The sequence below is a fragment of the Megalops cyprinoides genome, chromosome 5 (assembly GCF_013368585.1).
Source record: "Megalops cyprinoides isolate fMegCyp1 chromosome 5, fMegCyp1.pri, whole genome shotgun sequence".
In the NCBI taxonomy this organism is placed as follows: Eukaryota; Metazoa; Chordata; class Actinopteri; order Elopiformes; family Megalopidae; genus Megalops; species Megalops cyprinoides.
The window spans coordinates 5,506,794-5,533,562 of record NC_050587.1 but is presented as its reverse complement, the minus strand read 5'-3'; the positions used below and the strand labels follow the sequence as shown (position 1 = coordinate 5,533,562).

At 46.7% G+C, this 26,769-nt stretch overlaps 1 protein-coding gene across 1 annotated transcript in view; it reads left to right on the top strand.

The window, feature by feature from the left end:
* The window catches only part of LOC118777600 (extracellular matrix protein FRAS1-like), a 65,551-nt gene that overhangs the window by 23,374 nt on the left and 15,408 nt on the right, over positions 1 to 26,769 (top strand). Inside the window, exons 15-44 of the mRNA XM_036528696.1 lie at positions 1,532 to 1,684; positions 2,588 to 2,734; positions 2,889 to 3,035; positions 5,349 to 5,489; positions 5,937 to 6,077; positions 6,498 to 6,638; positions 6,984 to 7,254; positions 7,843 to 7,927; positions 9,689 to 10,009; positions 12,490 to 12,649; positions 13,034 to 13,206; positions 13,738 to 13,854; positions 13,977 to 14,091; positions 14,507 to 14,644; positions 14,890 to 14,922; positions 16,760 to 16,891; positions 17,310 to 17,438; positions 17,522 to 17,769; positions 18,478 to 18,629; positions 19,807 to 19,969; positions 20,666 to 20,798; positions 21,358 to 21,548; positions 21,827 to 21,971; positions 22,616 to 22,690; positions 23,457 to 23,569; positions 24,068 to 24,199; positions 24,451 to 24,678; positions 25,522 to 25,635; positions 26,066 to 26,216; positions 26,405 to 26,564. Coding sequence (XP_036384589.1) covers positions 1,532 to 1,684; positions 2,588 to 2,734; positions 2,889 to 3,035; positions 5,349 to 5,489; positions 5,937 to 6,077; positions 6,498 to 6,638; positions 6,984 to 7,254; positions 7,843 to 7,927; positions 9,689 to 10,009; positions 12,490 to 12,649; positions 13,034 to 13,206; positions 13,738 to 13,854; positions 13,977 to 14,091; positions 14,507 to 14,644; positions 14,890 to 14,922; positions 16,760 to 16,891; positions 17,310 to 17,438; positions 17,522 to 17,769; positions 18,478 to 18,629; positions 19,807 to 19,969; positions 20,666 to 20,798; positions 21,358 to 21,548; positions 21,827 to 21,971; positions 22,616 to 22,690; positions 23,457 to 23,569; positions 24,068 to 24,199; positions 24,451 to 24,678; positions 25,522 to 25,635; positions 26,066 to 26,216; positions 26,405 to 26,564 — 4,549 coding nt within the window. The remainder of the gene's footprint in view (positions 1 to 1,531; positions 1,685 to 2,587; positions 2,735 to 2,888; positions 3,036 to 5,348; positions 5,490 to 5,936; positions 6,078 to 6,497; positions 6,639 to 6,983; positions 7,255 to 7,842; positions 7,928 to 9,688; positions 10,010 to 12,489; positions 12,650 to 13,033; positions 13,207 to 13,737; positions 13,855 to 13,976; positions 14,092 to 14,506; positions 14,645 to 14,889; positions 14,923 to 16,759; positions 16,892 to 17,309; positions 17,439 to 17,521; positions 17,770 to 18,477; positions 18,630 to 19,806; positions 19,970 to 20,665; positions 20,799 to 21,357; positions 21,549 to 21,826; positions 21,972 to 22,615; positions 22,691 to 23,456; positions 23,570 to 24,067; positions 24,200 to 24,450; positions 24,679 to 25,521; positions 25,636 to 26,065; positions 26,217 to 26,404; positions 26,565 to 26,769) is intronic.

Genomic DNA, 26,769 nt, shown 5'->3' with positions numbered 1-26,769 from the left:
GATAATCATATCTGCTAAGCAAATAATAAAAATGGGTGGTTAGCAAAATCATTGATGGTCCCGTCTTTGGTCAGACTTTCCGGTTCAGTGCCAGGGCATCTGTAAGCCCGTTGTGCGGAGTCCCAAAAGAGGTTTTTTCAAAGAGATCGCTAAAATGGTGCCTCCGCAGCTGACCCTGCCGTACATTAAGCCAATCTCCTGTTACAAGGTGACCCGCGAAGTGCTTAAATGACTGTGGATTGTTCTTGAATGGAGGAGCTATTTAATATTTAAAGGATGGGACTGAATGAATGTGCCTGCATTAATGCTCCTCCTAATGGCTGCTAATCCGCAGCCTGGCCTCCTGAGCCTCACCCTTTAAAACTTTAATCGGAATGTCCTGTCGGTGGAATGTCGGCCGGGCCCGGGATGAACCTGTAAAGGAAGTGTTCACATCTGCTCATTGAATATCAAAACATGGTCAGTCAGATAAGGTGCTGGGAGCGTGTGTTTGCCAGGAGCTGAAAACATGCAACATTTACTCTGTCAGAATATGCCAGTTTAGCTATCTGTGTCTGCTGCACATTGTGACCAAGATTGGTTTTGGGTCACAGAAAGTTCCTCTATTGTAGCTGCTGGTCCATTGGCACATCAGGAGTTGCGGGCGACATTTGGAGCACTAGAAACAATGATTGGTGTGTGTGTGTGTGTGTCTTGGGAGGGGGTGTAGCACTTACTACACATGGTTGGAGGGGTCTCTCTTTCATCAGTGTGAATTGTAGCTACTGAGTTTTAGTGTCAAATAACCACTGATTAATGTGTCACATTTACAGTGTATTCATTTATAGGTGTGTTCCTGTATTAATAAATACTTTCATACATCTTATCAAGTGTTTTGGTTTTTACATCAGGATGTTTTTTTATTTGCCATTACTGGACAGGAGGAGGCAGCTTTGCGGCCTGTTGTGTGCTGATCGGCTTTTTGAAATGAGATTTGGTGATGCCGGTGGCGCTTCGCTGCTCTGGGGGTGGCTGGGCGGCTTGCTTTAGAATTACAGCCCCTGTGCTCTGCTCCATGGGCCCAATTTCATTAATTTCCTGAAATCCCAGACCCCTTTCATATCTGCCTTCATGCTAAGAAGAATGGATTCAAGGCTCAGATTAATCTGTGTTTTTGATGGTCATTGCTTTTGAGTTTAGATACAATCCAGCAGCTCCTCTATCTTAAATCATAGCCAAAGCAATGGGCTTGCATGGCTCAATTGTTAAAAAAATCTCTCATGCTTAAAAAAAGTCTTAAATGTAGTAAATAAATTTTCCTGCCAAATACAGTGGATGTTTGGTAAATATTTTCTCTCTGTCATGCATTGGTGCTGTTTGTTGTCATCAGGTTTGCTGCAGCACACTGGCTTCACAGCACCCAGTGCTGGCAGTGTCTGCCCCAGTCTTCAAACTGCCCCCTGCACCGTCTGATAAAGACAGGAACATGTTGTGGTATGACAAACAGGTTTATACAGCCCGCTCCATGGTCCTTCCCTTCTCTGTTTTCCAGAATGCCATGCAGGTTGCCAGCGCTGTGTGGCAGACACTCAGACAGGTGGGAGCGTCTGTCTAAAGTGCGAGGGGCCACGAGACCTCCTGCTGGGGGATAGGTGTGTCTCTCAGTGCCCATCAGGGTACTACACCCGAAACGAGACCTGCAGCAGTAAGTATGGCCATGACATTAGCCTCGTTTAGGTAAATCTGATTGGTGTGATGACAGCCTAATGATAATAACCTGTCATTACAAATGACAGGGAGTGAACAGTTAATGAGAGTCCCAGAAATACCACTCAAATGCCCCAGTTCCCTCCGGGGACAGTTTACGGATTCAGCAGTGTCTGAGATCTGGACAGCCTCTGGCTAATATAGAGTATAATCTGGTCCATGGCTTTGCAAAGTCAGGCAGGGCTCTGGAGGGCTGGGCTGCGTCTTCCACTGTGCATTGGATCATCTCACTGGATTGCATGTCATTGGATCATTTCACAGCCCAGGGCAATGAATGTGATGAGACATGGTGCATTTGGAGAGCGATGCCACACTTGCTTTTTTAACAGGTGCAAATGCAGGATGTTGATCAGTAGAATCTTGTTTGATTTATTGACACAGCTTGCTCTGGCTCATGTCCTCAGTAACACTGATATTCTAGAATGCTTAAGTACCCCATATGGGAAGAAGGCAGGTAGTTGCTTGTGGTGTGTGTTTGAGTGGAGTTCACCACCACTCGCACATATTGGCATCTCAGTCTGTGTTTCTGACAAGAATATGTCAAGCTTAACAAACTGAGCCAGGTTTTGCATTGTCCAAATTCACCTGGTTCCGAGAGCTAAGTATGTATGGGAGATGTTTTTCTGCTTAGGGTGCAGTATTTGGGGTTGTTAGGAAATAGGTTCCTCCAAAGCAGCTGGTAAAAATGTTCTCACACTTGAAGTCTAGGTATTGACAGAAAGTATTGAGTTTGCCCTTGCTTGACTTGAGACAGTTAACAGAGCAGACAGAGGACTGTAAGTTGTTTTAACGGGTCTGTCCACATTTCAGAGTAACAGCATTGCTTGACATTAATTCCCAGAATGCCACTCTTCCTGTGAGAGCTGCAGTGATGAAGGACCCCTCTCCTGCACTTCCTGCCCCGCCCCCCTGGTCCTGTCTGTCACTGGTCTGTGTGCCTGCCAGTGTCTCCCTGGATACTATGCTGATGAGAAGCGAGTGTGTCGAGGTACACCTTGGAACTGCCATTTACATTTGACTTAAACAAAATTGAAATAGGGATGAGTATGTAGTACCATGTAGTACCAGTTCCATTCCATTGTGAAAAGTTGTTTATCATATGTAAAGGGACATTTTGTAAGTGTGTTTCATTTGTGTGTCAGCATGTGACAGGCAGTGTCTGACATGTGTGGAGGCTGGAGTTTGCACTTCTTGCAGAGATGCTGCCAAGGTCCTGCTCTTTGGGGGGTGTCAGTACGAGAGCTGCCCTCCCCGTCACTACCTCAACCACACCAGCCGCACCTGCCGAGGTAATACCCCACCTGTGGCCTTGCGTTTTCTGCTGGCTGTATCATTACACTCACAGAGAGACAGTCATTTCAGGAGACTGGGCAGCACATTCTCCTGCCTTTTCAACTAGAGGGCACTATAACTACCATTACATTACATTATATTCATTTAGCAGACGCTTTTATCTAGAGCAATTTCCAACACAATACAACATAAGTACATGCATTCAAGTTGAATGAACAACAGTGTCAGACCAGGCTAACAACACTCCCAGACCAGAAAGTGTGAGCACTATTGAAGCCATACTAGTTAACTTGTGCAATCTTACTAGACAAGGGAAGCCAAGTATTCTACCATACATCAGTCACTAGACATGTAAAATAAACAGCAAGTAGTGCAAGCAGCAGGTGTTAGGGGGCTGGGATTGAGGTGGAACTGAGATGCAGTTTGAAGAGGTGAGTCTTCAGTCTGAGTTGGAAGATGGCCAGTGATTCCACTGTCTTGACCTCCGTGTTGAGTTCATTCCACCACTGAGGGACCAGTACAGACAGGAATTGTGTTTGAGTGGAGCGATTCTAGTGAACTTACATTTTGATGTTGCAGCAATACATTTCCTTTACCCTGTCTTTATCGGGACTGTATTTCAGTCAGACAGTTTAAGCAGCGATTCCACTGGTTTGGTCTAAACCCCCTAGAAATAAAATGTTTTATGGCACTAGAGAGAAACCTTGCAAGTATTTTTGCTATGCATAGTTTTGATTAGTGCAGTGCAGATGAGTGCGTCTGTATAGGTGGAAACATAAACACAGGTGCAGAGTGGTTGTTTTGCTTCTACTCAGTCTTTCTTGGGAGAAAGAGACTTAATGATGTTTGTGCACTTTGGAGGCACAAAGCAGCGCGTCTCCCACCGAGCGTAATGCACGCTTCCTTTATTGCAAAGAGAAGTGGAATCACGGGGGAGCTGGAGCAGTGCTCGGAGTGGGAGGTAAGTGCTGCTTCAGCAGGAGACTGTTATCCCATTCAACAAGGCGGGTTACCTGGGAAACCAGGTGGGCGGGGTTGGACGAGCCAAGGTGCTGCTACCGCCCTCGCTGATACAGGTGACAGAACATCACACTTTGGACGGTAGAAGGAAAAGCGAGATGATTGTAGTGATAAGATATTAATAGTGCCTCTGCAGGTTATTGAAAATATCAGAAAGTTGTTGCTTACCTTTAGTATAGTGGGTATACATATTAAAAACCACTTCATTTGTTTTAATAAGTGAAAACACAAGCTAATTTGAAATCCTTTGGTGGCCACTTAACCAACATTCTAGCCCTGCAGCTTAGAATTCATTATTGCAGTGCTGCTGTGTGCAAATTGCTTTTGCAAATCACAGTGTTGCTACATAGTCTTTAAAAAGTGATCACGGGCGCTTCAATGCATAAATACAGACTCCAAGAGAGCTTATCTAAGCTGTGTGTTCCCTTTGCATGGTACACCCGAATCAATATCCATTTAAGCAGATTTTATGGTAACATGCAGACAGGCAGAGGGGACAGGACCAGTTTCACAGTACATGTTAGGGATAGGAGGCAGAGGCAAACCTAGTGAGTAGACCTTGATTTCAAACAAATTTTTATGTTATCTGAATAAATGTAAATGACTCAAATGGCCCAGGATGGTGACCTGGACATAAAATACCGTTTCCTGCCTTGAAATATGCAGACGTACGTACTACACTGAAAGGTACAGAACATCCTGTTTCATTTTATACACTCGGTGCAGTCATGCTGTCATGTAAAAGTATCACATGGTCTTTCTAAGAATACCACTGCAAGACAGTGCAGAAGTAGCAATCGTGTTCTTTTGTGGTTAGCTTCAGTGAAGCTCCATACTTCTTTATGTACCTACTGTCAGAACATTATAAGGAGGCAGCATATTGTTTCTGATGAAAAATGTAAGAATTTAGGGTAACCCCAACTCCCATCATTACCTACAGAGCAAAGGTCATGTCACTTCCTAGTTGGATTGTGTGTGGATGGATCAGGTTCCACTGTGGTGCTGCCTATAACAGGCAAAAAGTTGTCAAATGTGACTGACTCAATGTTGCTTCCTGTAACAGACTGTGAGATGGTCAGTGTGACTGAGTGACTTAGTGCTGCTTCCTGTAACAGGCTGTGAGGTGGTTGATGTGACTGAGTGACTCAGTGGGCTTCCTGTAACAGGCTTTGAGGTGGTAGATGTAACTGAGTGACTCAGTGTTGTATTCTATAACAGGCTGTGAGGTGGTAGATGTAACTGAGTGACTCAGTGTTGTTTTCCTGGTTGTGGCTCTCTCCCTCCTGCAGAGTGTGACCAGAGCTGTGTAGCTTGTAGAGGTCCACTACACTCTGACTGCCTGCATTGCATTGAGGGATATGTGCTGCAGGGTGGGACCTGCATCCAAGGCTGTGCCACGGGGTCCTACCAGGATGGGGAGAGCTGTCTGGGTCAGTGCCTGACATTTATTACGCATCCTTCTCTTGAGTTCATGTAGTCATTAACAGGGCTAGAAAGAGATGCTGTGGACATCCACAGTGTCCTCTCTGGACTGGGCCATCCAAACCTAAATGAGGTTGTGTGTGGGTGTGTGTACGCGTGTGCATATGTGTGTGTGCGTGTTTGTGTGTGTGTGTGTGTGTGTGTGTGTGTGTGTGTATGTGTTTGTGGCTCTTTGTGTGTGCGTGTGTCTATGTGTATGTGCATGCTGTGTGTGCATGTGTGTGTGTGTGTGTGTGTGTGTGTGTGTGTGTCCATGCGGCTGTGTGTGTGTGTGTGTATGTATGCGTGTGTGTGTGTGCGTGTGCATGTGTGTGCCTGTGTGTCTCTGTGTGTGTATGTGCGCACGTGTGTGTGTGTTTGTGTGCATGTGTGTGTGTGTGTCCTTTCTCCGGCAGGCTGTGACGATCGCTGTGAGGAGTGTGAGGGTCCTGGGGTGTGCCGGGTGTGTGAGCAGCCCTTTGCCCTGCTGCGGGGGCTGTGCGTGCAGGACTGTGGGAGGGGCTTCTTCATGGACTCCTCTGCACGGATCTGCTCTGGTGAGGCCCCTCTACCACACCCACACCTCACTGATGACATGCAGCAGACTGCAGCTGTAGCACTGGCGTCTTAACTATCACACCGCAGAGTGCATGTCACAGATCATAACACATAACACATAAGGCATAATACATGAGGCATAATGCATCATGTATAAGGCAAGTAGCACACCAGGATCCTGATGCTAAGTCATCACTCCTCAGAATGAGGCAGGCACTTCCAAAGGGCTGATGCCTGCCAGTGTTATGTAAGTGAAGTTGGAGTTGACCAGCTGTCTTAACCTCTGAAATCCTGAGACTGGGAGATATCATAGTATCTCGCATCTTCCGGAACACAAACTCTGACCGTGTAGGAGCTTTAGGGTAGAGTGCCCCCTGCTGGTGGCCCGCTGAGCCTCAGTGCTGTGCTGTCGTCCCCAGCCTGCCCACCCCACTGCGTGGAGTGCGAGGGCTCTGATTGGTGCACATCGTGCGGCAGGAACACCTTCCTGAAGAGCGGCCTTTGCACCACGGATTGTGGACAAGGCTTTTACGCCAACACCAGGACTTGGACATGCCAGGGTAGGGCACCTGTGCTCCCGTGGGGTTTTTTCAGGAGGGAGTCTGGGCTGGCCAGGTTCTCTTTAAAAAGTTTAATGAAGGGCAAGTGTTTGTTTGGATGTGGAAGGACGGAAGGGATATCCACTCATTGTTTGCTTATTACTGTTTCCAATATGAATACTCACAGCTGATTTACAATCACTTCCTGATTTCTGCAGCAGAGCATAAAATTAATTTGAAGACCCAATCTAATTTCTGTGCAGAAATGATAATGCTGAGTTAATGTGCTGATTCTGGTATGACAGGCAGAGGTAGCCTGTGACCTTGCTGATAGGCTGAGGGATGGGAAACTCTCCCTCACTGCAGTGAACTCCCAGGCCCCAGTGCTGCGTGTGAACGGGTCCCTGCTGGTCCCAATCGGGGGAACTGGACCCCTCGACCTGTCTGTGGTGACCGCTCGAGACCCGGACAGCGCCGATGAGGACCTGGTTTTCTGGGTTGTGGAGCCCCCGAGCCACGGCAGGCTGTTGAGGCTGGGGGAGGGGGAGGGGACAGATCTGAGGGAGGGTGACACCTTCACCCTCACTGACCTGCAGAACGGAGCTGTGCGCTTCGCCCACTACAGGGAGAAATCCAGGTGAGTCTGCTCGCTGATCGCTGATTACAAATAATGTGTGTGTGTGTGCACGCACGCATGCGAGTTTGTGTGTGTGTGTGTGCGTTTATATGTGTGTCTGCACACATATAAATGTGTGTGTATGTATACATGTGTATGTGTGTGCATGTGTGCGTGTTTAAATTGTGTGCCACTCATGCTTTCCCTCTGCTGACTTCCGAAACGCTTGTGAGAGCGATGTTTGGGTCACTTACCCGAAATAAGCTTCCTTACACCCTTCCTTCCCTGCATGTTTTACAGAAAATTTTAATGAATATTTTATTTCCCCAAAATATCAGTGCAATGCTTCAGAGGCATTGCAGTATCAGAATGCACACTGAGTATAGAACTGAGTTCAGCTACAGAGCATCAGCTGCCTGTCCCTCCACCGAAACAGACACCTCTGGCTCTCTTCTGAGAAATGATTCTGCATTTCCTTACAATTATCATTTCACAGAAATATTTTGCCAGAGCTGGAAATTAAAAAGTTTTCTGGACAAGCTAAAAAGGGTGGGAAACAGAACCCCAGGGAAGGTGTCTAGTTGAAGCCGTGGTGTGGTGTTGTTGCAGGAGGGGCCGGCTGATCCTGCGTGTGGCGGACCCGCAGCTCCTCTCACAGGCAGCGGCCGTCAGCATCCAGGCGGTGTCCCTGCAGGTACCAGCCACGCCCGCCCCACACACTGTCCGCCTGCTCCGAGCCTCATAAGAGTGGTGTTCCGCGTTTTTCCAGAGGACAATTGGGCAGAGCCCACTGAGGTTGTGTGGTCTGCATTCTGCCTGGCTTCTGTCCTGCTTTCTCACCCGATTCCTCGTCCGAGTCCCTGAAACGCCCCGGGAGTCTGCGGCAGTGCTGGACTCGGCCCATCGACATGGTTTATTTAGAGAGGCGCCATCATTACCTGAGCCAGACACAGTTAACGGTGCAGAACTGAGCGGTCGGAGAGGACAGACGCAAAGCTTTGACTCTCTGCAGTTTCCCTGCCGTGGTCCCGGGATTAGAGGCAGGGATGTGCCATTTCCAGTCACCCTCCTGCACCACTGACCTTAGCTATATTACTACAGAGAAAGAGGAGCACTGGCATTTATTAATTTACTTAGCAGCATCCCCAAGCAGAATGCTGCCTTCAGTACAGCAGTAAAACCTGTTGTGTTCTGCACCTCTTAGACAGTCAGCCCAATGGCTTGTGCGCTCTGTATGCAGGTAATTGTGCATTTAAAGCCAGGATTATGCACCTGACAGCTCCATGCTGCTCTTTATTTATCTCCCTTCCCAGGGAGCAGGACAGGGTCAGAGAGAAGCTGGCCCTGCAGGAGCTCGGCACTGAACCAAGGCGCGGTGCCAGGGAGAAAATTGACTTTGGACAAGGCCCCCACTCTTGAATCCAGCCCAAAATGGAGGCACATAAAACAAAAGTGCTACCATTTTCTTGAATATAATGTAGTTCCCAGTTCCTATGTAAGGCCAATCCACTCTGTGAACTGTGGGGCACAAAACATGAACCGTTAATGTTCTGTGGCTTAAGGAGGGGTGTGTTTACATCACTCCAAGCCTGTGTTGTGTGGTTGCTGTTTTCAGTTGTGTTAAATGATAGTGGGGTTCCCAGGCTGAGACTCGGTTGAACCCCTGTGTGCTTCCTCCTGAGCTCCCCTGAACTTTGAGTAAAAAAATTAACACGATACAAAGTTTTTACTGCTAATTTCATCACCCATCAAACTCCTGCTGCTTTCTGAGGATAAATTGTGTGATACCTGCTCAAGTCTGGTACTCAGAGTTTAGAAGTTTGATTGAAGTGGTGCTTCTGACGCAGCTCCTGAGGGAGCCCATTTCGGCTGGCACCGAGCCGTTGAGAACACTGCCGGTGCTCAGCTCCCTCAGGCCGCTTTCAGGGACTCCACAAACTGTTTCGCTGCCGAGCGCAACAGCTTGCTGAGCCACAGAGGGACGCATCCCAAAAAATCAGGCCTGCTAGTCAAACGGCCTCAAAAGCAAGGATTTCTCAGATGAGCGGCACCTAATTGCCTCCCAGCAGGGGGCGGGATGTGTGGCCCTCTCACAGCTAGCCCTCAGGGGCTGCCCGTGCGTCATTAGCTCCCTGGCTGTCCCCGCAGAGTGAGACATATTTGGGTAGTGGATAAGTGAGTGTGTTTAATCTAATGTAATTTGCCGCTGATGATATGAATAGCCCCGTCTCTATTTAGGGCGCAGAACTGTGTGAGGAAACACAGGCACAGTCAGCGGTCAGCTCCCGCCTCTGATCACAGCAGAAAGAGGATGTTTCTCTAGCTCCTTTTATTATCAGTGTGTCAGTACTGCTGGCATCAGGAGATGATAAAGCGCTAAGTGCAGAGATGCTGCCACTACCAGCAGGGGCGTCTCAGAGAGGCTGAGTGAGGTCCTCTCCGCTTTGCCACGCAGCCTCCGGTCGTCCTGATCAACCGGCCATTGGCGGTCGCCAGAGGGGAGGCGGCAGTCGTCGGGGCGTTGGTGCTGTGGATCGAGGATGACGACAACCCCGAGGATGTGGTGGTCAGGGTGATGGACCCGCCCCGGCATGGCCGGTTGGCGCGTCTCCACGACGACCAGCCTCTGCGGCGGTTTGGGCTGCTGGAACTGGAGCGGAGGCAGTTGCGGTACATCCACGGAGGGTCAAGCTGCACCCGCGACGCTGCGCTACTGCAGGTCACCGACGGGCACAACTACCTTAGCCTGCTCCTCCAGGTCCGCGTGGAGCAGAAGGTAGGTAGAGGGCAGGCCCAAGTGGTATCCTACACACTACATCACATTACTATCACTTAACAGATGCTCTTATCCAGACTGACTTATGTATTACATTACATTACATTATTGGCATTTAGCAGATGCTCTTATCCAGAGCTACTTACATCAATTACAGGTTTTTACAACGTTATCCATTTATACAGCTGGATATTTACTGAGGTAATTGTGGGTTAAGTACCGTGCTCAAGGGTACAGCAGCAGTGCCCCTGTGGGGAATCGAACCGTCCTGCTCCTTAACCACTATGCTATAAGTTACATGTGTTATAGCTTACATTATAGGTTACATTTGTTATATTTTATGTATTAATACAGCTGTGTATTTACTGAAGCAATCCTGGGTTAAGTGCTTAAGAACTAAGCAGCAGTGCCCCCATGGGGAATCGAACCAACAACCTTCCGGTCACGAGCCCTGCTCCTCACCACTATGCTACACAGTCGCCCATGCTTCCTCTCTGAATTCAAAATGATCTTTTCACACCTTTGCATAAATGTTTAGAGCTGTCCTGCACTTCCAGGGCTCCGTGTGAGCGCTGCAGAATGTATAGCCTCTCATTGCCTGGAGGCAACGGGGACGAGAGAGCCGGGTCCCATGAGTGGCACTGTAAAGCTAACCTGGGGTGACGGCTGGCTGGCAGGCAGCCAGTGAAGCCACCTCTTAATTATCACCTCTCCTCCGGTGCCCGTTGAGCAGGGTGGAGGCGGCGGCTGCCCCAGCAGAGAGCGTGTCTAGACAGATCGCGGCGGTTTGTCGGGCCGGCCGCCGTCATTGATCCAGGCGCTGTCCTTCCTGAATTCTCGGCCTCTCTCCCATATCTGCTCCCCCCAGGTGTTTATTAGATTACCCGCTACCTCCCTAATTGTTTTTTCGAGACATGACAACACATCCATTGTGAGCATTTTTAAGCAGGTACGCAAATATCCCTCGCCGGGGCGTCAGTTTGTTTTTCGATAAACAGGGATGCGCGTCGTCCTCAGGCTTGCGGATCGATGTGCGACGTGAGACTCTGGAGAAAAGCACACAGAGACGCAGAGCAGTGTGCGCGCCGTGGAGTTTGCAGAGCTTACTGCATGCTGGCACAGCTTATTACATTACATTACAGACGCTCATATCCAGATCAACTTACATAGGTTACAGTTTTTATCCATTTATACAGCTGGACATTTACTGAGGCAATTGTGTGTTAAAGACCTTGCAACCAAGTGTACAACAGCAGTGCCCCAGCAGGGAGTCAAACCAGCAACCTTTCAGTTACAAGCCCTCCTCCTTGTTACGCCATGTTACACTGCTGCCCAGCTTCTGGGGCGTGAGTTGACAGAGCATGCGTGCCAGCTCCTGACTGTACTGAAAGGCTAAGGAGAATGAGTTTTACAGAGGTTTTAATTTGAGGCTTTCTATTATTCCTTTCTTTCCTGTTGAACAAGGCGCTGTCTCGGGTCCTTTGGAAATACGGTGGTCATCCTCATAGCCCCACAGCAGAAGGCCCCGGATTTCAATTAGCGTTTGCACTTAATCTTAGCACATTTTTTGGCGCTTTCATGAAACCCTTTTATTCCGCGGCAGTGATGATTAATCCTAGATTTAGATTGGCCTCCTTGCTTCCACTTTGATGTGGAGGAAGAGGAATCTTAGTCTGCATTAAAAGGCTGCTGTTTGGTAGAATTTCACCCCCCGAAAAATCTGTTATGCCTACAAAGGCCTTGTTCTTTATTGTAAGGCTACAGGACATACTGATAATGAAAGCTTTTGTACAGAGAGAGATAGCTTCACAGCCAGGCTAGAATGCTGTGCCCCACATTATGTTTGAGGGGACACTGCTTGCATTTATATGCATATTAGTCTGGTCTTTGCTATTTTTTCTCACTAAGGTCATCTTGAATCATGCTCTAAGGTGTTGTGTCCTGCTTCAGTTTGCTTTAAATTCATAATACGTGCACATAAACTCATACAGAAAATCAGAAAATTCATATTAAACTGATATGGCAGTTCTCTTTTTGTATACATAGAGCCATTTTCTAGGGTCATCTGTTCATGTCACTTTGGGTTGTTTGTGTTATAGGGAAAACCAAATATGCCTCCTTGCAATCATTCAATTTTGTAGTCCCTGTTACAGCTTGATTCTTCGCTGATTTCACTGTCTGAATTCATCTTCACTCTGGCTGCTGGTGCTCCAGGCACCAGCAGCTGAGTCAGAGTCTACATCCTGACCATGAAACCTGTGTTAAAGATGTCAAGAGGCAGGTGAATTTCTAAAAGGATAATTGTCAAGCTTATCAGGTGACTTTGATACCTCTGTCAGGTCTTTGATACTCCTGAGTGCTTTTTCATCTGATGTGAGAGTAGATGTTTTGAGGTGGCTCTTGAGTGTAAAGTGTTTGGGAATATAGAATGCAAACACAGTGTGCTCTGTGTTGAAACGTACCCCCCCCCCTTTCTGCAGAGTGGTCCCTGCCCTCACATTCACTCCTTCTCCACTGCCTGGGTGAGAGAGGGAGATGCAGTGCAGCTCAGTGAGAGCCACCTGAGGGCAGAGCGCAGCGGATCCAGCCAATCACAGATCCTCTACTCTATTGTCCGCTCCCAGGAAAGCCCCAAATATGGTATGTACTGCTGCTGTCCTGCCCTACAGCACTTCTCTGGTATCCCCTCCTGGTAAAGCATGCAGAACTGGCTAAGTATATTGACTCAGTCACATGGTGGAATATGGCCTGGATTTATTCCTGAAACAGGTTGACCTTAGCTTTGACCATCTATTTAACCATGTGCTACATTTTTATTTTCAGTGCTCAGATAGCATTATGACATAGCTGGGTTCTGGAATTAACAAATAAATGTTTTGCATTTAACAGAAAAAGTACATAATTAAGGGTATTGAATCCAGGGGTAAGGAGATGATAAGGGTGATAAGGAGGGCAGGGGTAAGGTGACCTAGCAGCAGTGTAGTGCACCTGGTCCACGTGGTTAGTGCTGTCTGTGTGGTACAGGTAAAGTCGTCCTGGTGCCTGGGCCCAATGAGTCCACAGATGGGTGGGAGAGACTGCTGGATGGACGAGTGGCCACGCCGACCACATCCTTCACTCTGCAGGACCTCAGAGAGGGAGCGGTGTGGTACCAGCACTCCGGCCGGGGGACAGAGAGGGACAGCTTCTCCCTGCAGGTGAGGGTGTGGCTTCAGCACAGAGCTGGCACAGAGGGTCCCGAGCCAGATCAAACTACAAATCCTTACAGAAATCCAGAAATTACTCAGGGTACAGAATCTCCTTTGCTCTCCACATTACCTTGCTAATAAAAAACTGCAACTGACATATCCCAATAACTTTACACCTTTGCCAGTACATTATCAGTTACATGTGTTTTGTGTCCTCAGGCAAGGCCAGATCAAATGTGTAATTAATAATCTTAATTGACAGGATTCGATGGATAAAATATCTTAATTATAAATGCCTTAAGTGATTTGAATTGATAGAATTTTATGAAGTATCAATAATGAGTGTTTAACGGTGGCGTTGTTAGGTCCGATCATTCGGTGCTATAGCCCCGAATATTTTCAATAGCTAGAAACACCCCTGGTGTTTAATACCATGTTAACTGTGAAAGATGCTTCTCTGTCACTTCCTTTGTTAAGCACTTTGCTGAACCATCAGCTGACTGCAGAGATTGTCTGAAGGTTTGATGTTGATGTTTGCAGGTATCCAGTGAGGGGTGTCCAGACAAGCTGGGCGATGTCCACACCTTCACCATCGGGGTGTTGCCTCGGTCCCCCAACCTCCCCCAGCTGTCCCTGGGCTCACACCTGCAGCTCACAGTAAGGGGGGACACAAGGCGCAGCTCTCTTGCAGTTCAGGCTGCAGTGTTGCATGTTTCTCTGACCATGTGTCTTTACATTTTGCGGTTTGTGCCCATGGCTGTGCTTGTTTCTCGGTGCAGGCCCTTGCAGGTAGTGTGACGGTGATACAGCCCTCTGCTCTCTTGTTCGTGGACGCGGACACGCCCAGTGACAAGCTGGTCTATGACATCACCAGACCTCTCGCTCAGGGACAAGGTAAACCCAGACTCTCTCTGATTCTGCAGAATGCTGGCTGAGAAGAACAGCATTCCTAAAATTTAAAGGCTACAATGCAAGCGCAAACACAATACAGTGTGTAATTGAGCAAGCGATAGGAAATAACGTGAAATTTCTAATTCGTTGGGACAAAACCATCGCAGTAAAATTTCACACTGCATGAGAATTGAATCACTCTGGGAGCAATCCTTTTCCTGCTAAACTCATAGTTTTATGGTTAAATGAAAATAAGAGCCCATTTAAACAGCTTTTGGTTTTATGCAGCATTTGTTTGGCAATTAAAAGTTAATTTGATGGCTGGCATCAAGAGGCATGCAGTGTTTGTACAGGTAGTGTTTGTATGAACACTCAGTGAACAGATTGCTAATCTCCCACTGTCCTGAATGCGCCGCAGGTGTGATTGAACACCTGGACAGGCCCCACGCCCCAGTGCGCTTCTTCACGCAGGCAGATGTGGATAACGGCAGGATCCTGTACCGGCCGCCGCCAGCAAGCTCCCACCCTTCAGAGCTCCACTGCCTCACCTTCTCAGGTGAGCAGATGGCTCAGAGATCTCAGCTGCTGCGACGGCGCCCCAAACGCCCCAGGCACACTCACATTAACACACACGCTGATTGAGGATAAGGCGCTTTGTGCCCTCCGTCAGAGGTGTACTGGGGTCGGCGCTCATGCTCTGCATGCGTTTCACAGCGGCTCTTGAGTTTGACGGCGGGTGTTTGTCAGGTCGTGGGCCGTGCAGGTGCTGGCGGTCTTGGCCGCAGTGATTTATCCTTGTAGGTACGCCGGAGAAATGGGTGCTTTATTTCACAGGTATATTACCTCCACACTCTGGGTGAACCGCGTAACCTCTACTCCGCCAGCCTCTGATTGTATTTCTCCTCTCAGACTTTACCTCATTGCTCTCCACATAACTAATCCCCTCTTGACTTTTCTTTCGCCCTCTGCGTCCCATGTTCTGTGCTGTAATTTACGACTCTGTCTGGGGAAATATGATTTTCCCCCGCCCTCCTGCTGTCCAGTTTTAATGGCACACTCAATAGCATTGAAGGGAGAACGCCGCAATGCATCACCCCACAGAAGGGACATGAATCAGCGCTCCCTTAGCCAGGGATCATCTCCAAAGTACAAGGGGGACAGATTCTATCTGCTGAAACTCTTTGCATCAGATTGTAATCTTAAAATGCAAAGTATTAGCACATGTGAGATACACCAGAGAGATAAACACTGTTTCTGTGTGTTACAATGCTGGTAGCTATATCCTTGAAATTACTCTGTCTTGGGCCCAACAGCAGCACTTGCTTTGATATGTTTATGACAAAGTGCAAGATTATTTTTGTTGATGCAAAGGAATGTTCGTAAGATTAAACCCTCAAAGAGTTATTGGCTGGACACATCAAGCTTTTACTTGGCAGCTGATGTGGGTCACCTATGTGTGTGCTCTGTCCATCAAAAGTAGAATGATCTCAGAATCCTGTACATAGATGGCAGTTTTGATGTTCAGATGGGTGAGATGGCAGCTTGGAGGTTTAGATGAGTGAGACAGTACTTTTCAGATTTAGATGAGTGAGATGGTTGTTTTGAAGTCAAGGTGAGTGTGGAGATTAACATAACAAGGTAAACATCCTTCACTCAGGGTGTGATACTTATTCACAGAGTGTTTAATACCTGTTAATTTCCAGAGGAGTTTCGTCTCCGTTAATTCATTCCCCATTCTCACTTATCCACTTTGCACCCGCTGCTACCCCAGGCCATTGCCTACTCCTACAGAGAGCCAGATATTGCTTGCAGTGAGATTGTTTGTTTCTTCCATTAGTTGATTCAAACTAACTTACTTCCAGGAGACATATACTTACTATTAATGTGTCTGCTGTTTGAAGCAAAGACTTGAAAAATAAGTTTGAAACTGAATTGTCTGCAGTTGGTGTGCTACTTAAAGTAACACAATCTCGGAACTGATACCAGAGGGCATTCATAATGTCAGTTGAGTTTTTTCAGTAAGAGGGAAGTAGCTGCTCGTTTTCTTTTTGCAAACTGACTATAAAGGTGAATCAGTTATTCATTTTGTATAATTACACTTCCCTTGAGGTCGCCTAGATAACAGCCCATGACTGATGATTCACTCAATTAGTATCTGATGCTGCCATCAGAGGCCATTTTATTTCGGAGCGGTTATTCCTCTGGGTGTTATCGATTAAGTGGAGCTTTTTTGGAGATGGTGCAGCACATGCCTTTTCTTTCTGTGTGTGTGTGTGTGTGTGTGTTTGTGGGTGTGTGTGTATGTATGTACGTGTGTGTGTGTGTGCGTGTGTGTGCATGTGCATGTGTGTCTGTGCCTGTGTCTGTGTCTGTGTGTGTGTGTGTGTGTCTGTGTGTTTGTGGGTGTGTGTGTCTGTGTGCGCGCGCGTGCATCTGTATCTGTGAGTGTGTGTATGTGTGTCTGTGCCTGTGTCTGTGTCTGTGTGTTTGAAGGGGTGTGTGTGTGTGTGTGTGTGTGTGTGTGCGTGCACGTGTGCGTACGTGTGTGTGTGTGTGTGTGTGTGTGTGTGTGCATATGTTTGTGCATTTGTGCGTGTGTTTTTGTGTGTGTGTGTGTGGGGGACAGGCAAGGTCTGTAGTAACAGAGATATGTGGTGTGGCTATGTCCCAGTGTCTGATGGGGAACACACCACCCCAGAGCTGGACTTTGCCATCCTCCTTTTGGGGGACTGCCAGGAGCCACCTCTCCTGCAGGTGCTGGTCCCAGTGCTGGAGGTTAACCTGGGGGACAGAGCTCCTGTAGGTAAGACTCGCGCCTCCCCTCTCTGTCTCAGTCAGATAAAAATGTATGCTGAGATTCATCCTCTGATAGCTACAATGCAGGAATTTTTCTTAATATTCTGTGTGCTCATGCAGCTTCATGAGAACATGACCATTTCAGTGTTACATTTACATATATTCATTTGGCAGATGCTTTTATCCAAAGCGAACTTACAAGTGAAGCAGAGTACAACACAAGCAGAAACCATACACGGAGTCAAAGTATTGTTGTTACATATTGTGAGTGTTACATGTCATACTGACCATTTGAACAGTTTCACAAGCAGACTGTAGTTGGACATGTGTTTTCACAAGCACCTTCCTTTTTATGTCGCAAATACTTTTATTTGACTTCTGTGTAATGTTTCCTTAACCCTTTGCTTGCCATGGCTGCTGTGGAGGTGGGCGGCTGCTGGCCGTCTCTGATGCAGATGTGGCCCCTGCTGAGCTACGCTTTGAGCTGCTGGACCCTCCATCACACGGAAAACTCCGGAAAGTAGGCAAGGACATGCTGACAGAAATGGTGAAGGGTACGCAGCCAGAGCAGTCAGAAACACCATGTCTGTCAAATACATGAAAAGCAACTGTTTAGTGTTCTTTTTTCTGTTTACAGACGACACCTTCACCTTTGCTGATATCACCCAGAATGCTCTGCTGTATGAACATGGGGGAGGAACCACAGAGGCAGACTCCATGATTTTCTCTGTGACAGACGGCACATCCATGGCCTCAGTGACGGTTCAAGTGCTGGTGTCAGGAGTGATGGCGGATGGACCCCGCCTGGACCCTGATGCCCAGCTGTTCGTGGAGGTGCCTGAGAAGAGCAGTACAGTCATCAGACGTGCACACCTGTCTTACGTGGTGAGCGCAGTTGATCCACCTGGCAGGAAATGACATTGTATGAAGGGAAACAGAAAATGACACCGTATGAAAGGAAACAGGAAAAGATACTGTCTGAAGGGAAATGGGAAATGACACTATGAAAGAAAACAGGAAACCAAACTGTATGAAAGGAAATAGGAAATTAAACTGTGTTCAAAGAAATAGGAAGTGACACTATTAAAGGAAACAGGAAATGACACTGTTAAAGGAGACTGGAAATGACACTGTATGAAAGGAAATAGAAAACTACACTGTTACAGGAGACTGGAAATGACACTGTATGAAAGGAAACAGGAAACTACACTATGTGAAAGGAAACAGGCAAATCATGCCGGTTACAGTGTATCAGCCTTGATCATCAAATATATTGTACTCTTCATATGAAAAGTAGTTCTGGCTCTCCTCTGCTAACACTAAGCCCAAGGAAAGTATATGGTTAAGTATTAGCAAGCACTCATAAATCTCCTTGGTGCACGCTTGCTACATCACTTATTAAAGGGTTTGAACACATTGTAATATAATTTCAAGCCTCTACTGATATATTAATATAAGGTATTATTTGCAGGGGGATCCAGCGATAAACATTAGGGGGAATATCATGGGCTCTTTAAAGGGAAGTTCTTTGTGTGGAATATCTTCAAAGGGAGTTGTTAAAACCATGTTTTCTGTAACATGGGGCTTCTGCAGAGTAATGGCTCCTCAGATGAGAAGATCAGGATCCAGCTGCAGTCTGTGGCTGTCTATGGCACCCTGACCAGGATGGGCTCCACACTGGGGCCGCAGGAGCTGAGGGAGGGCTCGTCCTTTACCATGGAGGACATCGACCGCCATCAGATACGGTACTGTCTCAGCTCTGTGGGGGGAGGACGTACCCCTGTCCAAATCACTGAGGTCATGGACATCGGTAGCAACACCAGGGGATTGTCGCCAGCAGATGTGGTATAGTGTAGTAATGGGGAGCTTTCTCTTTAACCAGAAGGTTGTAGGTTCAAGTACCATATGGGGCACTGCTGTTGTAAAGCTTGACCTAGGTGCTAACCCTACTTGCTTCAGGAAACATCCCTCAGTACCAATGGTACATCATTTGAACTAAAGCCATGTGTGCTGCTCTGGAAACAGGAATTTGCTGGGTGAATAAACAGTGTGCAGGTGCCATGTTGTCCTCACCTAGCCTTTTCCCTCCGCATATTGATTCCAGTATTTCTCCATTTTCTGTTTCTGTTTTATATTGAATGAGCTCTGAATCTCATCTTGGTTTTAGTGGAGTGGGAAATTGCTGACAGGGAATTTAACACATTAGATGTTCAAGGTTTTCAAAGTTTTCCCTCTCAGAGATTTAGTGGTCCATAGAGAGGTGTTTTAATGAAAATCAAATATGAACACTAACGGCCCCTCTTCCATAGTGTGCCATTTGTTTGCTTTATTGCTCTCTCGAGTTCAGCTTATGATAATAAAGAGAAGAAAAAAAATCAGACGACTAGAAAGAATCTCATTATTATTCTTAAATCAGTCTGAGAGATGAATTAACATTGAGTTAGGTTACACTAGGATGAGAATGACTTAAATGCAGACTTTTTGAATTGGTAAAACTTGTATTTACAGCATCCATCACTTTAAATACATTACTGTAAAATGCTGTAAAATTGCTGCAAAAGGAAGTAAATACTGTCAAAATGCAGTTGTATGCTCCCATACCCGTCTTTTTGTGGTGTTGTGGTTTTAATTATGGTCAAATATGGAAGCTCCAGAAGGCAGTGAAGTTAAAGATAGACAGTGCTGCATATGGGTGATGTATGAGATGAGTTAACTCTCAATTGCTAATTACTTATCATGTCCTTATCACCACCACCACCACCACCATCATCATCATCATCATCATCAACATCATCATCACTTCAAAAGCTAAATATCAATAAGGAAATTGAATTTGATTGATTATGTTATCTTAATCACTGCGCACAGAATCGTGGTTCATATAGACTTTTGAAACTATCTCCATCTTCTTTGCCTATACAGGTATATCACTTCCACTGAAATTGGTAGTCAACCAGTCATTGATATATTCCACTTCACCGTTTACGACAAGGACAACAATCACCTTGACAACCAGATGTGTGCTGTTGTCATTCTGCCTTTCCGCAAGCAGCCCCCCGTTTGTATGTTGCAGGGTGCGTTCAAGGTAGGGGGCGCTATAATTAAGCTGTGCTTCCTATTTCTCTGTGTTGCTGTGAGTGGCTGAAAAATGGCTGTTTGAATGTTGGGGTTGCAGTATAAAAATGGAGAATCGTGTCACGGCGACTGCATAACCACAGGTAATGCAAGGCCTAGCAGCTGTCAAGGGTGCCTGGTGTGTATGATTTGCAAGAAATGAATATTTCTCTTTGTAAGTGTGCATTACAATTAATATTTACCATGCTGAATGCATCTGAGTCCTACCAAAGTGATGGATCACAGGGAATGGACAGTATCCCTACAGAAATGTTCATACAGTTACAGTTAACTCTAAAATGCCACTGTAACATATACATCCTGCCATTGACAAACTGTTTTACTTAAACAGTGCAGCTATGGAGAGTTACTTCACTGAGGTGCTTTACTAACTCTGAATTAGCAGATAAGAATCCCTCAGTTCATCAGAGAAAAAGGATGTTCTTTTGAGGGACTAATGAGTAAGGAGCACACAATGCCTGCATTGGTCAGCTGCAGTGTTTCAGAATGTTTTGAACGTTTCTTGAACAGATTATTCACTTGAAACCATTTTCAGCATTTGCAATGCCTTCTGGCTTCCTTCTAACATTCATAACAGTATTCAAATTCATCTTAAATGTTCCTTATGTCAGAGGGCACTTTATTCCTGTTTACTTTGGGTTTCTAGGTACAGGCAGGTGGCAGAATGCAGCTGTCAGCCAGTAATATTACAGCTGCAGTTGTGGACACGCCCATACAGGACCGGCTTTTGTGGCTGAAGAGCCCACCCAAGTATGGCTTCATCAAGAACATAGAGTGGGGTAAGCCCCAAGGACCTTGCCAAAAACAATGTTACTGGCAGGGACAAGCTTCTTACAGTATCAGCTAGAAGAAAGAAGTGAGAAAAAGAATGGCATCATCCTTTATTAGAATTGCAGAGTTTCATCTGAAGAGTGCATCACCTGCCATGAAATTGCACTGTCACAAGGTCTCCCAGACATTATGGCCAGAGTCAGTTTGATTTCTTCACACATTTCAAAAGCACCTAGTCAAATTTCCTATACAACTGAGCAGAAAGTTCAATGTCCATGCCAGAATTTTCTGTTGTTAAATAGATTTTCATTTCACCTTATTTTAGGAGAAAAATAGCCTGACGCAGAACAAAACAGAAGGGATTTGTACGTCTGTTATTACAGAGCAATGTCTGTTTGACAGCTAGCAATCATTAATCTCATGAAGAAAACAGCCAAGGGAAACATATATTTCAGAAACCACTGCTAGAAACGAGCCATTCATTTCAAAATATGCCACCTTTTTCACAGCACAGGGCATTGGCACTCATTGATCAGAACGTGTTTACTGTGTGGTTGGCGTTTGTAGCTGGTGGGTCGGGCAGTGCTGGAGTTATCACCCCGGAGGTCCCCTTTCCCCTGGAGGACCTTGCCTCTGGCCGTCTCGTCTACGTTCAGAACCTCAGCCCCCCTGCCACCTGCTGCCAGGAGCAGCTGAGCTTCTGCACGGGCCCTGGGCCCAGCCAGGTGGAGCTCTACTGCTTCAGCATAGTCATCCAGGTAGGGATGTTTCTCCTGGCAACGTCCGCTCTTCTGTCCATTATAATCACTGTGCTTTCAGGGACAATACAGGACAGCAAGCGCTGTAAGTTACTCGCAGTAGTATGTTCCAGAGTCCAAATGAAGGATAAACACACATTAATGCAAACTGATTAGTCTCATTTTGCTGGCATATCTTTCTTTGTGTGTTTGCTTGTGTTCTGTTATTTCATCTGATTAGTTTTACTGTTGGAGCTTGGGAATGAGCATAAAGCTGTTTGTTCACCTGTTGTGCCCAGTGTGTGACAGACAGAGCCTCAGTGATATCAGAAAACAACGTTCTCAAGCAGGAGGCCTCTGATGTGGTCCCCAACCCCTCCCTGACCGCTCCGGACACTCCTGAGAATGAGGTCCCCCTCGAAGACCTGGAGACACCATTCAATGGTGTGTTACTGTCCCACAGTGACTCCTCATCCCAGTGTATGCATCTAATGCTTTAATAAGCCCTAGAGACCAGCTGTCAGATTAGCATGTGTGTTTGTGTGTGTGTCACACCATTCTATGCTATTTTGCTGGACTAATAAATTGAAGGTAGTAATGACAAAGTTGAAATGGTTGAAATACAGGCATGTGAGGACAGTATGCTCAGAATTTGAAAAATGGAACAAAATTCACATCCTTGAATGGAAGGAGGAAAAAAATCAGGAAAAATCCAGTTCATAGTTCAAATAGGATATGAAATTAAAGCATCTTGTTTGACCAAGAATTCACATAAAAATGTATTATACCAGAGTGGATTGTAAATTATACTCATTAAAAGCATCAGCCTAACATTGAATTAATCATTAGTGTGAGAAACAGCTGAAGGAAAATGAAAAATTTGTGAAAATATATGAAAGAAACAGATGAAAACATTTGTCTTTGCCCTTGTTGTGTGTTTGATGTGGAAAAGTGTGGAAAGTGGTGTTTTGGATGCACAGGATGCTTTAGGCAGGACTGTGTGCTTGTACAGAGGAACAGAAGCTGTTCTGGACAGTGTGAGGGTTTTGCTGAGGGTCTCACACCGACGATGTGACTCTGCCTTTCAGACCACAGCCGGACCCCCAAGGTGGTGAGGAAGAGGGGGCTGGAGGAGAACTCAGTGAAAAGGAGTGCCTCTGCAGGTACACACACCAGCTCTCCTACATTATACACACACACACACATACTCATATACACATGTGCGCGCGCACACACACACACACATGCAGGCACGCATGCACACATAAATTGTTTTGAAGTGAAGTTGACTGAAATATCTGCTGAGAGAAAAAGTCCTCATACTGTTAACCCCTGTGGTGAACACGTTTAATTACTGGTATCTGAGTGCCTCTTAATCGTATTAGTTGGATGGGAGCTAAACGAGACTGAATTCACTCCTTGTTGTTATACTGTAGGATATGAGTGTGTACTGTGCTTGCCCCGAGCATGCTGTTGTGTGGAAGCTGACAAAAGCGAGGCCTGACAGCAGTAATAACTCTAAGCAGCTGCAGTGTTGCACATCACACACGTCCCCAAAGAGAGCCTATTAGCTGCTGTCACTCCGGCTCTGTCCCTCTGTGGAGACATTGCACTCGCCGTGCCCACCCCCCTCCCCCTCCCTCTCCCTCTCCCCCCACCCCCCCGCCTTTTTAATTGGTCTCTCCTTGCCACCCTCTCTCTGCAGATTTTGCAGAAGCATGCGGGATTTTAACGATCCCGGTGACTTTGTCAAACTTCGGGGATGAAAAATGAGGCAGAGATGTGTGCTTTACATGGTCCTGCTTTTCAGCGACGCCCTCGGGTGGCCGGTGACCCTCTGTGAAGGGACGGCTGTAAATCCTGTTTTTGTTCCTGTAGCTGTCGATGTCACACAGATGGGATGGACAGTGCTGTGTAATTATGTTTCAGGGACAGGGGAACAGGCCGACCTGGCTGCCGGCGGCATCCGCTCTAGTGAGGGGGAGAGACGCTCGGACGGTTTCACCTTTGCCGTGTCCGACGAGCCCAGCGAGGTACGGCGCGCCTGCACAGGGGACTTGTAGCCCCTTTTCCTGTAGAACCCAAATTTATCAGCAAGAAACGGACTTGGTGTGTCATGCCCAGAACAGGCACTCTCCAACATTTTTATAGTTTTTACATTTTGCATCGTTTCTCCATGGAAGCTGTATACATCAGTGATGACTGTTTGCTTAAAATGATAATAGAAGGGAAAGGAAAAGATTTGGCTGGAGATATCTTCGTCCTGAAGACCATAAGAGTTTCCCTTGCATTGTATCTCGAAAGAAACTCAACCTTTTACCTAGAAAAGAAATAATTTCTACCTCTCATTACAAATCCATGTTTTAGGTACATTGCAGTGCATTTTTCATGCATTAGGCTTAGGTACGTTTCTACAGTAAAAGCCTACCGCTGCAGTCCAGAGAGCACCCCTGTCTCTATAGCTCTGGTATGAAACTCCTGGGTTTATTGTACACAGTACATATAGTTTGCAATGTTCTGTGTGTCCCCGGATCACCCAGCCGTTCCTCATGGCCCTGACGCCAGTGGGCAACTCCTTGCCGCTGATCCAGGCTCAGGGGATGAGCGTGCAGGTGGGGGTGAGGAAGACCCTCACAGAGTCTGACCTGAAGGCCATGGACGCAGACACACAGGTGATCATCTCACAGGTGAAGCAGATATCACACGGGGCTGTATAATGCCCCAGCCTAGCGAAGCAGTGATTTACAGTTTGTATGTGTCTGCCAGAGCACTACTTCCTCCACGCCTCCACAAATTGAGTCTTGGCTCAGATGAAATCAGCATGATTCACTGGGCTTGTCTATTTCCAAATAGCTGTAGCCAAATTTGCTGTAGCCGGTGTCAGCAGGATGAAGCTTGCACTTCCTCTTCCTCACCCCCCCAGGAGGATTCCATCACCTTCAGCGTCGTAGAGGCCCCTCAGCACGGCGCCCTCCAGAGGACAGTCGACGGGCAGCATTACAGAGAGACCAGCACCTTCACTATGGAGGACGTTTCTCAGAGCCGCATCAGTTACCTCCACGATGGCAGCAAGTCAGTGGCGGACCGCTTCACCTTCACCATGACAGACGGCACCAACCGGCTCTTTGTGGTGGAGGAGGGAGGGAAGGAGGTGGGCGGGGCCATTGGCGAGGAGGAGCCAACGTGACATGACAGTAAAAGCTCACTTTGTAGGGCATGCTGTGCTGTCTGAAGTCTTTCTGGTATCTAGGAGCTTATGTTAGCGTTGAAATCGCACACACCTTTTCAAATGTGAAGCACGTCATAGTATTAGGGATATGTTGCAGTGTGAATGATGTGTGGTAGTGTTAACAATATGTTTTACTATTGGCAAAATGTTGTAGTGTTAGCAATGTGTTGTAGCTTTACTGATGTGTTCTAGCATTAGCGATGTGTCAGACCAATGTGTTGTGGTGTTAGAGATGTGTTGTAGTGTTAGCGATTTGTCATACTGTTGGCGACATGTCATAGCATTAGCTATGTGTCATAGAGTTAGCAATTTGTAGTAGTAGTATTAGCGATGTGTTGTAGCGTTATCGATGTGTTGTAACATTAACAATGCGTTGTAGCATTAGCGATGTGTCAGTCTGATTGCTGTTAATGCTCTAATACCCGGAGACAGGCTGCCCTGCTGCGGGCTCCCATCATTCTGCTAAATGTGCTGCTGCTGCCTCTCCCCTACCAAGCCTGCCAGAACCTCATCAGAGCATTTCAGCTGATGAACATTGTTCTGTGAGGACAGAGCAGCAGCAGGTTTGCACTATGATGGCTTAAATTAAAGCACGATTACTGCACTTGCCAGAGCAGCTGCCTGACATTATTATCTGGCTGGGTAACAGGACACGGCGTGACCAATTTGCAGATGGTGGCTAAGTGTCATTAAGTCTAAACAGTTGCATTGAGGAAAACTTTCCCCCTCTGAACTGTAGCCCCTGTTTGCTGTTCGCTGCTGTAGGTTGTGACAGCTGCCCCCCAGAGCTTTAAGATTGACATTCTCCTAGTGGACGATGGCACTCCTCGTGTGGTCACCAACCTGGGCCTGCAGTGGCTTGAGTATATAGGCAATAAGGTAATCACACCACTGGTGCTCTATAATGTGTTCAGTGTCTGCTGTAGTTCCCCTTGTACTCTTTAAGCAGCTATCCAATATTGAGATTGAGTTTAGTAGTATGTCCAGTTGCAGTGAGCATTTTTAGTATCCCCCACTGTGCAGTCGCAGTTTGGGATAACAACAGGATTAAGTCATCGGAAACATCAGTGGAAAGTGGCTTTAAAAGGTTAACCTGCTCATCCGATTCTGTCAGGAACATCTGGCAGTTGAGAATACTGTGCTGACCCCAATCTGCAGGAATAACTTTCTGCCACAGTTCACAGTGTTGAACAAAAGACAACAGTGGGACGTTGGCACCACATTGTCTCCCCCTACTGGACAATATAGGTATCAGTTAAAGTTGTAGTTGTGTGAACAGTGTGCAGCGACACAAATTCCTTGGTTTCAGGTCGCCACTGTGATCTCTAAGAAGGAGTTGCTTGCGATGGACCCGGACACAGACGATGCACAGCTGGTGTATGAAGTCACAACTGGACCTAAGCATGGCTTCCTGGAGAGCTCACTCAGACCTGGCACTCCAATAAGCAATTTCACACAAGGTATCTCCAGTGTTAAAATGAGTGTCATGCACATGTTCAACACTGTGAAGCTACTGTGCAACAACAAAACCACGGTCTTTAGCAAAAGCACTCTAGGAGCCTGAACCATACTGTAATGCAAGGGATCTAAGGGAGGAGAATAATGTGCACATGAGGTGACTACCTCTGTCGTTCCCTGCCTTCTATAGCTGACATTAACCTGGGCCTGATTCACTATGTCCTCCATGAGGAGAACATTGAGGAGACTGCAGACAACTTTACATTTCTGGTGAAGGGAAGTAAACCTGCTGAGGTCACTGATAACACGTTTCACATCTGGTGGTCTCTCATCACCTTTGAGCACTCAAGGTGAGTATGGCTTTACCTGCTCCATACCTGCAGCCTCGGAGGAGTGTTTTAGCATGGAGACATGTGTTACTGGGCTGCAGTGAAAAATCATGTTTGTGTTCTGTCCATATAATATCATCAATAACACTTCACGGTTTTGGTTTTGCATTGTCGTAAGAGTGTATGTTTTGCTAAATACTGTGTGGTGTGTTGTGTACAGAACTGT